Genomic DNA, 14,443 nt, shown 5'->3' with positions numbered 1-14,443 from the left:
GATGCTTCCAGTCAAATATGGTTGATATCCACTTCTTAGTTCCAGAGAAGAAATCACTTAAAGCGATATAGCTAAATACCCTTTTTGGCCCTGCCCCTCAGCCCCCTGGGGGGGTCAGCCACACCATTTGTACAATTTTAAATCCCTGCCTCCCAGGAATGCTTTTGATCAAATATTATTGATATCCATTGCACAGTTCTACAGAAGAAGTCGTTTGTAGCAATATAGCCAAATTGACCCCTTTTGGCCCACCCCTAAGCCCCCTGGGGGGGCAGCCCCACCATTTGTACAATTTTGAATCCCCACCACCTAGGGATGCTTCCAGTCAAATTTAGTTTAATTCCAACCAGTGGTTAAGAAGAAGAAGTCGTTTAAAGAAATTGTTGACGAACGAACGGACGGACGGACGACGGACGCCACAGTGTGGCATAAGCTCACCTTGGTCCTTCGGACCAGGTGAGCTAATAAGTTGTAAACCTTTGAAAATCATATGAAATAAAAACATAATGCATATTTTCCTCCACAATTTGAGTTTATTTTTAAGCAGCAATCCCTTTTTTCTGTATTCAACAAACAAATGACATCAAACACACACAGGAGTCCTCTCACCAATTCTGGTCCATTATGTCATTAAAATCTCATGGTGGTATTCACCCTGAATCACATCACCACATTGGTGAGTATTCCATATTGTATAAAGATTTACAGTAAGTACCTCAAAGTCGGTACATTGAAACACGTTTACAGAGAAGCATTAAGTAACATGGAGTATCGGTAATGCTTCACAGTTGCAGTAAAAATGTGACGCTAAGAGTTTTAAATTCTGCACCAAAAACCTGTACTATTAGTGTACCGCAGTAGTTTTATGGATGTTCCCTGTAAACCTATTTCACTGCAGATAATATCCATATCAAGTCTAACATTGCATTACAAGTATTTATATTGTCCATGTATTACCATCAGTAACTAGCTAAAGATATCAAATATTAAATTACCATAAATCTTCTAATAGCACTTACACTGGTCATGGTAAATAAAATGTCCCTTTTCATTTATTGTCCTAACATGAAATAATCAGTCTTGGTGAACATATTTTGGAACATCAGATCCATACTAAACCACATAAGAAAACAGATTTCGTTTCTTGTAATCATGTCCATGCCTTCGTCTTATATTAGTATCTGGATGGTAACGGAAGTTAAATTGGCATATGCCAATAGTCTGGTGGGAACTTCATATGGTACAGTAGGCTTGCAACCTTGTTGAAGACGAGGTAGGGAAAATTAACTTTGTGCAATTGATTGTTATCAAAGTTGCCTTCGACCTTGGTTCAAGAATTAGTAATCAGACATTTCATGACTAGAGATTACAACATATACATTTCCTCCCAGAGCCACTAGGTTTTATCACCCCAGAACTGTAGAACACTTTCAAGTTGTCAGTTATACATTTATGTACTTAACACACTAGATTACTGCACCAATTATGACGTGTAACAATACTTTTTGCCAGCGTTATAGCATTGTGAATAATTTGCTGAATTTTAAGCTCAATCAGAAAATGAATTTCACACGTTGAAAGCAAAACAATGATATCCCAAACAAATTTAAACACTGCGAGAGAGAAAAGGTCTCCCCAAATTTGTTCTGACTTATAGGTCCCGTTATTAGTGATTGTCGTGTTACTCCTACACATTAGTGGAAATCAAATTATACATCTTTTAGTAGAACCTTGAAAGACATTAGCAAACTGAAGACCATTAATTAGTCATTGAAACTTTCAGTCAATTGAATACTTGCTTTCAACTTTATATAATGAAATTATGACCACACAGAATCATTTATCAGGTACAAATGATCAACGTTGATTGCAATTAAAAATAACACCAGAAGAAAATGTATATTAGGTCATTCTTTCCATTTAAAAACATAATTTTTGAAGGTGGATGTAAAATATTAAGGACAGGTATTTTTAAAGGCTGGTTTCACTTTCGTTTTCCTCGCAGAGGATAAAATTTCCCCTTATCTTCATTATATGAATGTCTTTTATTCTTGCAATCAATTCTAATGGAAAAAAATAATGGACATTTGTATCATGATTTCTGTTGTATAAATTTGTTCATATTAGATTTGTACAGAAACACAATCTATCCAGATATATTTGTACCATTAAAAAAGTTCCAAAACATCAAAACTTTACATCAGAATTTTTATCTGAATCATGAGAAGCAGGGAGAGAAAAACACTGTAGATGTATGTCCGCCACCGATGTGGTCTGTGATAAATATTGTGCACTTGTAATTGTGATAAATAATTTGTTTTTATCATGATTCTTTTCACGGTTTACACCTCTCCACAAATCTGGGGTAGAGAACAACCTCCCGTATGTGGTGGCGGTTGAGAAGCCAGCAAAGGAACCTTTCAAGGCCGAGACCATATCCCCCGTGAGGACACGTGCCGAACTTCCTCTGAAAAACACAAATTGAACTCATATCACATATGTTCATATACCCTCCCTGAGGACATGAGCTAAAAGTACCACTGGAAACCATAAAATATTTGAAACCTATATTAAACCAGTTTTACAATTCAAAGAAAAATCAATCATTGCTTTCTCAGACTCTTGTAAAACCACCCAAATGGAGACAATCAAACTTCTATTAGAAAAACAATCATGTTTACTCCTTTTTGAGCATTTTGCCGTTACATGTGACTATTCTATGCTTAAAGCACATTGATACCTGTCAATACCATAATCGTCAAAATTGACGACACCTTTTACTTTTAATTATAAGAAGAACCAGACATCATAAAGACCATCAATTCAGATTTGACAGGTTTTTCTTACCACAAAGTCTCAAATTAATGTACACATTTAATATGGTGGGGCCCAGCTGAAGTGAGGTCTGGTCTATAAACATTTTATGAATATACAGTGTTAAAATTCCCCAATACCGATGACACTATCTGTACAAGTTAAAACTAGGCCCCTTTCCTCTATACGGTTCAACCTGCTGGTCTGTTTTTAACTGTAACATTTTCACTTATAAATCCAAGTGGACCTGCAAATGTTCATGCACTGGTCCAATTGGTTCAACCGTTTGGATTGCAATAAACGAATGTGGCCCAGGTGACTTATACAGACTTGTAAAATCAAACCTTACTAATCCGTTGGCCCTTACCTGATCTGTGTACCAATAATAGTTGGTGGGATCAATGCCCTCTCTCTTGAAGCCCTCCATCAACTGCTCATGTTTCCACATCCTCATGGACCCTCCAACAATTTCTCCAACATTGGGCATCAACATATCCACCTGTTAAATAACATTTTATCAGTATATATCATATGAATACCGTGTTATGCAGTGTCATAAAGCCATAACATAAATTAGGTTTATGTAAGGTGTTTAATATCACTCCAGAAATGACGTCACAATTGCATAGGAACAGTCAATATGACGTCACGTTATTTTCATCGTTTCAGAGGCGGCCAAGTGCAAAATATTCCTTTCAGATCACAATTATACAGTTTACTTTGTAATATATGATAAAAAGAATCTGTCATTCGTTTCATATAAGATTTATGATACTCATTTTTGGGGCGTTTTGGATTTTTCATATTTGCTCGCCAGAGGCTCGCAAACATGGAAAATCCGAAACTTGTATCATAAATCTAATATGAAGGGAAACTTATGACAGATCCTCTTTATATTCATACCAGTAGATATATTTTACCAGAAGGTTTTAAAGGATTTAAGCTTGATGATAAAGATCAAATAATATTGCATTTCTATTATTTTTCATGTTAAACTTACCAATCAGAAACATTTACTGTATAAATAATGGTCTGAACGTGAATGGTATTAGGCAGACTGTGTCAGTAATGAAGTCTCAAAATATTACGAATTGTCTAAATATTCAGTAGCTCTACAAACAACAACCTATTTTATAACAGTCAATAACAGTTGTACACAGTATTGACATTATTATCCCTTAATCCATTAATACTTACAGACTCGGTCAGCTTGGGGTCATCAGAGCAGGGCTGCATGTAGAACGATTTAATGTTGGTTGGAAATTTACACAACAAGATGGGCTCGTTGATCATGTCGGTCATCTTCCTCTCTGGAGCCTCTGGGATGTCCTGTCAAGTAACAGTGAGACATGAAATATCTAATTAACATATATTGAATATTTTTCAGATGTGCCTGAAAACATTTTCAAAACAGTCTCTGAAGCTTCAAGTTTCCAAATATGGCTATGCAATATGTCCAGACAACATAAAATGTTTTTCATCAATTACACCAGGGTTTATTTAAATAAACAACCTCTAAATGATATGCCCAAATATTATCAAATCTTAAAATTATTTATAAAAATCCAAATAGAATGGCACATTCTATATCAAAAGAAGTATGTCATAAAAAATATTTCAAAAATGTATTCAAATTCAACGTTTACATAAAACGATGAATTCTGTTACAGACAGAATCACATACCTCTCCAAACTCATAGTATGTGCCGTCATCTTTCTTGATATCGTTGGCACGAAGAAATTCTATTGCATCAGCATAGGGCATTCTCTTAAATGGCTTCTTCGGTGGTTTGAAACCCTGCAAAAAAGTCATGATTATGGTATTAAGTATTTTTCGGTCTATGGGTAGCTTCTAATGGTTTGAACTGACCACAAAAAGTAAATCCCTTTGTTTACATACAAAGGATGATCAAATAAGCTGTATTGTGTGTTCTCGTTATAAGTGTTCTTCAGATAGTAGTTCCATATTCCATTAAGTTTTGATACCAATGATCTAACAGACTTACGGGGTGGAGTTCCATGACAACTTTGCCATAAGGAGACTTGAGAACTCTGTCTACAACATCGCAAACAAGATCTTCTAGTCGATCCAACAGATCGTCAAATGAGAGGAAAGGACACTCCGCCTCTATATGTGTGTACCTGGTCAAGGACAATAAGACTGATTAAATAGGAAAGGTGTCTCTGACAAAACACATTCTCTTCCTCAAGGTTTATAGCATTACACAGTTGATATTTTCTTTGGGATACAAACGTCTTCAACAAAGACTCATTAGCAAAGTATATAGTTACAATCTTTCAGCTGGATATGACTGCATGATCTAAACTGCTAAAGATAAACTGTTGAATTCACATGATTGAGGGGAAAAATTACTTGTGTTTCTGCCATCGTTCACAGAAAAATATGGTAGATTGGTAGACATTTTTTTTTTTTAATTTGGGAAAATATTTTTACAATGCTTGAATAGAGCAGGAGTTCTGACTTAAACAGTGCATATCATTTAATGCAAATAAAAACTTTAGGCACAAAAACCTAGAGTATGTAGGGCTAGTGGAAACACTTGGTTACAAGACAAACGACCTCTCTGATGGCTGATTTCAATGGCTTTTGAGTGACATCTGATTTAATACACATTAGTACCAATAACTTCATTTAAAGCACACTTGTTTTTTAAGCTTCACATGTTCATTGTATTGAAGTAGATAGTATACACACTCTGCTAGATGTCTCCTGGTGCGTGACTGTTCAGCCCTGTAGGACTGTGCGATACAGAACACGTCGCCCATGGATGGTATCACCGTCTCCAGATACAGCTGCGACGACTGAGTTAGATACGCCTGAAAGAAACCCCAAACAAGTCTCAATAGTTAAGGTATCTCTAAAGAATCATCTTCCAAAGATGATAATGCATATTCCATTCAACACAAAATGTTGTTTAACAACAAAATCAGAGTGTATTTCAGATAGGTGTTTTTAATAAGACATGGTTCTTTAACATAAAATGATGAATTGAACCAAAGTTTGAGCGAAGTCACAGTGATAAAAAGGGTTAAATCGTGTTCACCAATAGCAAATAAAGTAATATTCATAAGAAATCTTCGACTTCATATCTGGAAAAATGATTAAATACACTAGGGTAAAAATGAAATAACGGCGGTAATTACACAGGAATATTATTTTTTCTATTCATATGCATGTTGATATTACCATTTCTCCGAAGTAGTCCAACTTAAACAGCGTAGAACCACCTTCCACTTGGGTCTGCACGAGGGTGGGCGGGGTCACCTGTACAACAGCAAAAAAACAGTCAACATATAGCTCTCGACATTCAGCAAATAATTGTGAAACAAACACAAATCAATCTGACTTATGGGCCAGTAACTGAAGATCAATTGCTTAAAAAAGTCAATTTCTCAACAATCACTTTAAATTCTTGTTCCATGCTTTTCTTTAACATTTTACTTTTCCAATATAATATCACGTTTTTTAACAAATCTTTGTGAACTGTTAATTCTGTTCTTTACCTCATAGTATCCCCTGTCAAAGTAGTGGTCCCTGAAGCACTGCATCACGACTGATCTCATCTTCAGCACCTTGGATGTCTGCAATGAACAACAACCACAATGTTCTTATTCACAGAGTAAACCTAACAGATTCTGAAAAGTGTTTCAACTTCGTAGGACATCTATGATTAAAGGATCCTCCTAACTCTGCCAAAAGTTGTGACTGCATAGCTACAATTTCCGGCACTGATGCAGGGATCCATGGGATTTTTTTTTACTTGCATGACTAGTCAATGGTAGTTCCCCACCCCAGTCGTGCTCCAGTTATATGTAGCAAATTAAAAGGGGGGCTACTCTTGTAAGTAAGTAAAGGTATCATTTATAAAATACAATATATAGTACATATGTAATAGGACAAACTAGATAAATCCCTTCACTATGGAATTTCAACTTTGACATTCAAGGTCTTAATGAACAATCTGCTACAATTTTTTATAGATTAGTACACTTACGTTTTCTCCCCTCACCATCATATGGCGGTTGTCGAGCTGAACATCTACATTGGCGTCCTAAAAATAACAAAGGTATGATCTGTATGGTTTAAAAGCACTAGGACTATCAGTCAAATGAAATTCAGGAAACTTTAATTACTGCTTTAAAGAAATTATCTTTAGATACTAGACAGTTTCTTTTAAATTATTCAGTTTGTACTGTATTGGTACAGGGCAGAATATCATTAAGTCTGGTAAACAATCTGCCTCAAAATCGTTTTGTTTAAAGTTGTATATCTATACGCTAATTCAAGTCAAGATCCATTATTAACAAGATCACCTGTCTTCCTATTCATTAAAACATAACAGAATATGTAAATTTGTCATGTATTTTGAAGATTTTATGAATTCCTAAAAGATTTGAAATATTCTATAAGATGTGAATGAATATAATTTTCGAGAGATTTCATGAACCTCTTCTCTTGTAACCTACCTCGTTAAGGACATTTTCAGCTCCTCCTGGAGGCGACGCCCCCACCAACTCCCAGAAATCTGCACACAACTCATGTCCATCAGGGGCCTGTAATAACAATGTACCTATAGAAACACACTTTGTTAACAGAAATGAGGCTTTTCATTAGAAAATAAGAAAGGTTTTCTTTATTTTTCTCCAAAAAATAACATTATATCACTATTACAACTTTTTTTCAATAACACACATTACATTTTTGCAATTTTAAAGCATTAAATTACAAACTCAGTGTTATATTTTTTTAAGAAATTGGTCATTTTTAGCTTACGAAATATATGTTTTGTACACAAAATGTACTTACAGCTTTTCCCTCAGGAACAGCAGAGATTTTACCGTAGATACAGACAGCAGACTCGGTGGACAGCAAAACGGCATCGTATGTATGACACTGTGTGATAACCATATTGATAATTATACACAAACTTTATCTCAAATGGAGCTGTAAAATAATCCCGGATCATTGTGAGCACTGACATGGTCACTATTAGTCGTTAGATTTTTTTCTCTAGTCAAAATGTTTAAATGCTCAAGATTTCTATTTTGTGTGAGCACAGTTATCCTATCATCACAGGGTAAATAATTTCTTGAAAGTTCATAAAACTTTAGAAACTTTACGCTAACATGTTGAATGAAAAGCCAACTCATGTCCTCAAGAATGAGGACAGAAAAGTGGGTCCATTCATGCAATTAAGTATGTATGTAAATTTGTTACGTTCAGTAGATAGCAGTTAAACTCCAGAAATAAAACTTACCAATTTATCTGACAAAAGGCACTGCAAGAATCCTGTACCGTCTCTCAGAATGACAAACATCATGTTTTTGCCTGTCAATAAAAAGAATTTTCTATATATATGTAGTTATATTACATCATTCTGCTTCTGGCAAAATTGAAGTCTTAGGCCATTCTTAGAAAAGGTGACTGCATGTAATTTGTTTTAAACTGTCAATATTCAATATCCACAATTGTATAGTTTGTCAGTGTGGCACTGATCATGACAAGCTGTGCAGTCAAGGCAGTGTTTTTAGTGATTAGAAATGTATACTTGGAGTACCAGAGATAACATACAGGTATATCCCTGTTTGTTGCAAAATGTCCTCCTGATACAAATTTTGGACGCTCAGGCAATATCAAATCTAACATGAATAATCCACCCTGGTGAAGTTTGAACAACATTCACAAGTCATAGAAAGTATATATAAAGATATCCTTGATGCTGAGGACCCTAAGTATGCAGACCTTGTCTCCTGATCCTGTGAGCCCAGCCGAAAACCTTCACGCGTACATCTCTGTTAGCCAGAGAATCTCGGATCTTAATCTGAAAAGACAAAAAAGAGATTTCTGCATTGGCTATTTTTCATTTCTCATTTCTAGTTTTAATATGTAAGCTGTATTTGCTTAATTCCTTCTTCTAAGTAAAACCAATTAACATATTTTCATTCTCAATTTATCCATCTTATGTTTCAAAATATTAATAAAACATAAAATCATAGTTCTGTAAAATCCAATCATTCAAATGAAACAAATTAACTAAAACATTGTATTTTTTTACGAAAATAACTTTGAATAAAGTTTCACCTTAAACTTAACTTTCTTCAACATTCATGGCAGACATGATGATGTTAATAAATGTATGTATCATAGATGTTCTGGCAGTAATTTTAAGCAGGATCAGTAACCTACTTTGAATGAAGTAACTGATAATATACGCCACAGTTGCAGACTGTTACAAAATTGATGGAAAACAACAAAATACAAAACAATTTCACATGTATTTCTATGTTGACATCTCCATAGATATCAGAATATACTGGTACGAAATGTATTAATTTTTTAAAATGCTCAAAATTGAAAGGATTTTTCAGCTGCAAAGACTTCAGTGCGGCCAGCTGCTTTAACTCATTCACCCCTGCAGACAGATTTGAACACTTCCAATTCAAAGGTTGGAATAGTTCATTATGAAACTTCAGGGGTCAATGAGTTAATGATGGTGTTTGAATTAAGAAAACAATTAACACACCTTTCTGAATTCTAGTAAAATTATTACTTTACTTGAATTATGTAGTTGTATTTTATGCATCTAGCTTTTGTATTGAAATATCCAACATCTAAAAAAAAAACATATTTTCCCCGAACCATTTTTAAACTATTTTCCTTTTACTTTGATTAAAACTTGGATTTGAACGACACATCTGAGTGATATTTAATATATTATATATAGATATGATGTTAAAAATGGTGTGTTTTGAAAACAATGTATCATTTCATTTAAAAAAAAATAAGACTGTGGAGAATCCGGGTATCGATCCTGGTACCTCTCACATGCTAAAAGAGCACTCTACCACACCCACCTAATTACACCCTTACACACCTCCTATTAGGATATATGCAGTATATGTATGTATTGTGAAAAGATTCATGTAGCACAACCAATAAGTCTTTATATGACTTTTTATATGTGACGTTTCATGACTAGTACATAATGTACTCTGTCACCTTCATCAGACAAGTGACCACTGAAGCGTATGTGCACAAAGGGGTAAAATATGTACGAGTTATCCACGCAAATTGATGTTGATTTGGCTACGTTGTAAGCATATGTACAATTGGTTGTTATATATGTACCGATACTTTGGAGATATCCCAGTACATGAATCTTTTCACAATCCATACTTACCAACCTGAAGAATTGTTTAGAAGTATATGTATGTATTGTCAATGACTTCTGACAAAATACTGACCTGTTTAGGAGCTGGGAGACTGGCATCTTCAGTTATCACTACTTTCTTTGCCTCCTCTAAGTTTTTCTCTCGCTTTTCTGCATCCTCTGTCTATTGAATGAAAAACAAATTCATTTTGTCAATACTGGGAAATCACAAATTTTTCATGGGTCTTTTAATTTTGTTGATTTCATTGGTAATCTTCATCCACGAATTCATAGGTCCATGAAGTAATTACAAGTATGACATAAAGCACTTCTCGTTTTGAGTGGGTACTCGTAATCCACAAATTCATGTACCCAGGAAATTGTGTTTTGTCGGAAAAATACAACATTTGGGCCCCACGAAAACATCTCATTTTATCAACAAATGTTTTATCCATGATGCTGATGGACTAACCTCCAATAGTGCAGGTGGGAAAAGAAAACAGCCAGATATAGAACTGTAAGCTGCAGGCCAATACCCATGCACCTTCTCAGCACTCACTTTTGCTTAATTTTATGATGGAAATCAGTTGCATTAAATTTTAACAATTCTGTTGTATACCAAATATATACAGATAGTTTCACTGAAATCTATACAGTACATTTTTTATGAAAAGGGACATAACTCAACAAAAGGAACTACTGAAACAAAAAATATTTAAAATTGTTAACAACTACCAATTAACCTTAAATTATCAATTATATATTCTGCTAATCAAAATCAAAATATTGTTTTCAAGTTGGCGAAAGTTTGTCAAAATCCAGATAGTGGCAAAATGTCAGCATGATTTCTACAAATTTTTACAAGGTAATAATGAACAAACCTCTTTCTTGTCTTTTTCTGCACTTTTGTTCTTTTCTCTCTGCCAGATTTTCTGTTGTTTCTTCAACTGCGCTTTTGCAACAGGTTCCCATGTCTAAAACAGAAACAATCAGTTGAAAAATGTAACTTGCAAGTAAAATAGCATCACAGAAATGCTGATCAGAGTTGATTTACTACTCCAATATGTTCTTAATATCAGGATTTCTGGACCAATGTGTCCTGTTGACAATCAACTACTTAATCAGGGAGGTTTACTTGAGAGGCTTCAACATGAGTTGAAAATAGCTTACAGTCATCTTAGAACACCGGGGCCTGTATTCATGAAACTATTTTCATGCTCAAACTCACAATTCTGTTCTCAGCCCCATTTTTTTGATGTGGCGATAAATTATCAAAAAATCACATTTTATCAATGATTTCGGAGAGACTGAAAATGAAAGCTTTTCAATGTTTACTCTTTATTTTTTGTCTGTGTCACCTGATACAAGCGAGCTACAAAAAGTTAGTTTGGGCACAGAATCCAAGCTTGAGCACAAAATTGGATTCATGAATCACAGGCCTGGATTTCCACCTGTGAGTTGGCAGTGTCTACTTAGATTAAAGACTTGTTCTCTTTGTCAGTGGCGAAATACATGAATTCCTGTATTTGACCAAAGATTTGACGACAAGTGCCACATGTGGTTCAGGAAATGCTTTTAGAGCACCGTCTTTCCCCTCCAGGGTTTAGTGGGGTTTCATAATATTGATATATTCCTTTTTGTTTTGGGAGTCTCTTTAGCTCAAGTTGTTGTGCTTTTGTATCAACTTCAACTGAGGTTTTGGGCACTGACACGTTGGTGTGGCCTATTTGTATCAACTTCAACTGAGGCTTTGGGCACTGACATGTGGGTGTGGCCTATTTGTATCAACTTCAACTGAGGCTTTGGGCACTGACAAGTTGGTGTGGCCTATTTGTATCAACTTCAACTGAGGCTTTGGGCACTGACATGTTGGTGTGGCCTATTTGTATCAACTTCAACTGAGGCTTTGGGCACTGACATGTTGGTGTGGCCTATTTGTATCAACTTCAACTGAGGCTTTGGGCACTGACATGTTGGTGTGGCCTATTTGTATCAACTTCAACTGAGGCTTTGGGCACTGACATGTTGGTGTGGCCTATTTGTATCAACTTCAACTGAGGCTTTGGGCACTGACATGTTGGTGTGGCCTATTTGTATCAACTTCAACTGAGGCTTTGGGCACTGACATGTTGGTGTGGCCTATTTGTATCAACTTCAACTGAGGCTTTGGGCACTGACATGTTGGTGTGGCCTATTTGTATCAACTTCAACTGAGGCTTTGGGCACTGACATGTTGGTGTGGCCTATTTGTATCAACTTCAACTGAGGCTTTGGGCACTGACATGTTGGTGTGGCCTATTTGTATCAACTTCAACTGAGGCTTTGGGCACTGACATGTTGGTGTGGCCTATTCAAATTTTGTCCATTGTAATTAAGGACCCTCCAACCACTGTCAACAACTGTAACTTGAAACTCTTTTTCTGGAATGACTATATCTTCGATCAATCAATTTTGAAAAGAAAACAAACCTTGTGGGACTTAGTGTAAAAAATATTAAAGACGAAATAACAACATGTTCTGAATGTTTAGTGGGACTAATTTACTGTCGTTCGAACCCTGAACCTCAATCATTGTACTGTCTCTCTGACTACCCAGTCAACAAAAGTTTTTGTTCAACTGTGCTAGTTTCATGTATCAAAAACGAAATTAAAGGGAGTTTACTGTAAATACGAAAATTCAGAGCGCAGTGGGACAGTGATCAGTAATATCTTAATGCTAAAACTGGTATCTCTTCACCCAATATACTTAAACAGTGATTGGCTTACCTCGGTGAATTTTTAAGGATTTTTTTCCAGATGCTGCTTGAACATCATTTACTCAATTATGATGAGTACCAAGAGATAAAGTGGGTTCTCAGAAAGTGAGTGAACATGCATGAATCCCACAGGAAATGCATGATTTCAACTAGATTTAAATATGTGTACTACGTACCTGTACTACCTGAAAAGCTCTTTGCTAGCCGATATCTACACCTATATTTTACATGTCTTACCTTTCCTTCTTCCTTAGCATCTACCAGAATGTTTGGAAAAGGTTCCTTCCCAGCACATCGCATGGCCTGTTGATATACAACAGAAAATTTGGACAACTGCACAAAGATAATCATACAGAGTGTTCACTGTTATATGTTATAAGAAATCAATTTAAGCATCATTAACAACTTTAATATTTAAGTATATTCATAATTCTGTATAACTATAAATTTAGCACTCTTGCGCCTTTTAAATTGAGAAAATACAACAGAATTTTAGAACATCTCCACTGGGAATGTATTAATCAGTTACCTATTATTAAAACGTAAGTCAACTCAATAGCCCTGTGTGTGGGCACCCGGGCTATTGGAATTTATATATATATACACCTGTATCTCATAAAGTTGCATCATCATTTCAGATATCACATATGACATACAAACACTACACTACAAATAGGCTAGTAGAATTGTATACACCTGTGTTTCAAGAAGTTGCATCATCATTTCTGATGTCACATATAACATACAAACCACATAATAAATGGTAGTTTTTGGTTCTTCCAGAGCTAAATGATGGTTTTGTTTTGTTTTTTTAGAAATTATTTTGGATGATCTAGCGATTGCTTTTGTAACAAGAGTATTTTTGTCCCATTGCCTCTGCTGGTAGTCAAACATGGGACTTCTGGTTTACTAGTCTTATGCTCTATGTATACTGAACAAGCTAAAAAGAAATTCTTCCTAACTGAGTTGGTAGGAAGTGCTTCATATTTTACCAGTGTGACATGGTCTCCCTATCCAGGAAAAAAACTTGTCCCCAGATTTCCTTGGGTCATCGAGATTCTTGTGAAAGTATTGCTGGTTATTTTGTCAATATTTCCCTTCCCTAACTTTGGCTCTATTGTAACAGAGGCCATCTATTTTTCAATACTTCCACAAGGAGTTGAACCTGGGACCTCTGGTTTACTAGCCTTACGCTCTACCTAATAAGCTAAAGAGAAGTTCTCTTTAGCCGAGTTGTTAATAAGTGTTGAAGTGGTTAATATTTTACGAAGTTGACACTTTTTGAATCGCATTTAAAGTAGAACATGTTTTTAATGAACATCAAGGGACTAAGGAGTTCACCCCCAATCACGGCATTAATGATAAGGCCAAATAAAAATATACCCGTTTCCCGTCGGACCCTATTTTTTCATGCCGACCCTAATACATTTTATTAGTTTTTCACAGTCACTGTTATGCATAAATTATTAGCCTTTCAATTGTTTTAAGTGTGCATATAATTTGCTATGAATTTTATTAGCCTTTGCTCCTAGGCTAGCCAGTGTCAAGAGTTTTATTTGAAGATAGTAACTAATATATAAGTAGCCGTATATAATTGTGGTTATGATATAGGTTGGGATATGAAAATTAGTGTTGTGACCATCTGTAGTCTAGGAGGGGGGAGTCCAGTCTGTGATGTCAGTGTTATCTCTCCCCCCCATCC

The 14,443-nt window shown here is 35.4% G+C and overlaps 1 protein-coding gene across 1 annotated transcript in view; it reads right to left on the bottom strand.

Annotated features, from left to right (window-relative positions):
* Positions 1-513: 513 nt before the first annotated feature.
* The window catches only part of LOC110467043 (asparagine--tRNA ligase, cytoplasmic-like), a 15,721-nt gene continuing 1,791 nt past the window's right edge, over positions 514-14,443 (bottom strand). The window contains exons 3-18 of the mRNA XM_021523907.1: positions 12,979-13,044; positions 10,868-10,960; positions 10,081-10,170; positions 8,579-8,657; positions 8,094-8,164; positions 7,643-7,729; positions 7,303-7,389; positions 6,831-6,887; positions 6,340-6,417; positions 6,023-6,100; positions 5,531-5,652; positions 4,821-4,956; positions 4,499-4,612; positions 4,012-4,143; positions 3,182-3,313; positions 514-2,467 (exon numbers count right to left, since the gene is read on the bottom strand). Of these exons, the coding sequence (XP_021379582.1) occupies positions 2,336-2,467; positions 3,182-3,313; positions 4,012-4,143; positions 4,499-4,612; positions 4,821-4,956; positions 5,531-5,652; positions 6,023-6,100; positions 6,340-6,417; positions 6,831-6,887; positions 7,303-7,389; positions 7,643-7,729; positions 8,094-8,164; positions 8,579-8,657; positions 10,081-10,170; positions 10,868-10,960; positions 12,979-13,044 (1,554 nt within the window). The 3' untranslated portion in view covers positions 514-2,335. The remainder of the gene's footprint in view (positions 2,468-3,181; positions 3,314-4,011; positions 4,144-4,498; positions 4,613-4,820; positions 4,957-5,530; positions 5,653-6,022; positions 6,101-6,339; positions 6,418-6,830; positions 6,888-7,302; positions 7,390-7,642; positions 7,730-8,093; positions 8,165-8,578; positions 8,658-10,080; positions 10,171-10,867; positions 10,961-12,978; positions 13,045-14,443) is intronic.

Source organism: Mizuhopecten yessoensis, unplaced genomic scaffold (genome assembly GCF_002113885.1).
Source record: "Mizuhopecten yessoensis strain PY_sf001 unplaced genomic scaffold, ASM211388v2 scaffold11155, whole genome shotgun sequence".
Lineage (NCBI taxonomy): Eukaryota > Metazoa > Mollusca > Bivalvia > Pectinida > Pectinidae > Mizuhopecten > Mizuhopecten yessoensis.
The sequence above is the reverse complement of the archived record's forward strand: the minus strand, read 5'-3'. Positions and strand labels throughout refer to the sequence as shown.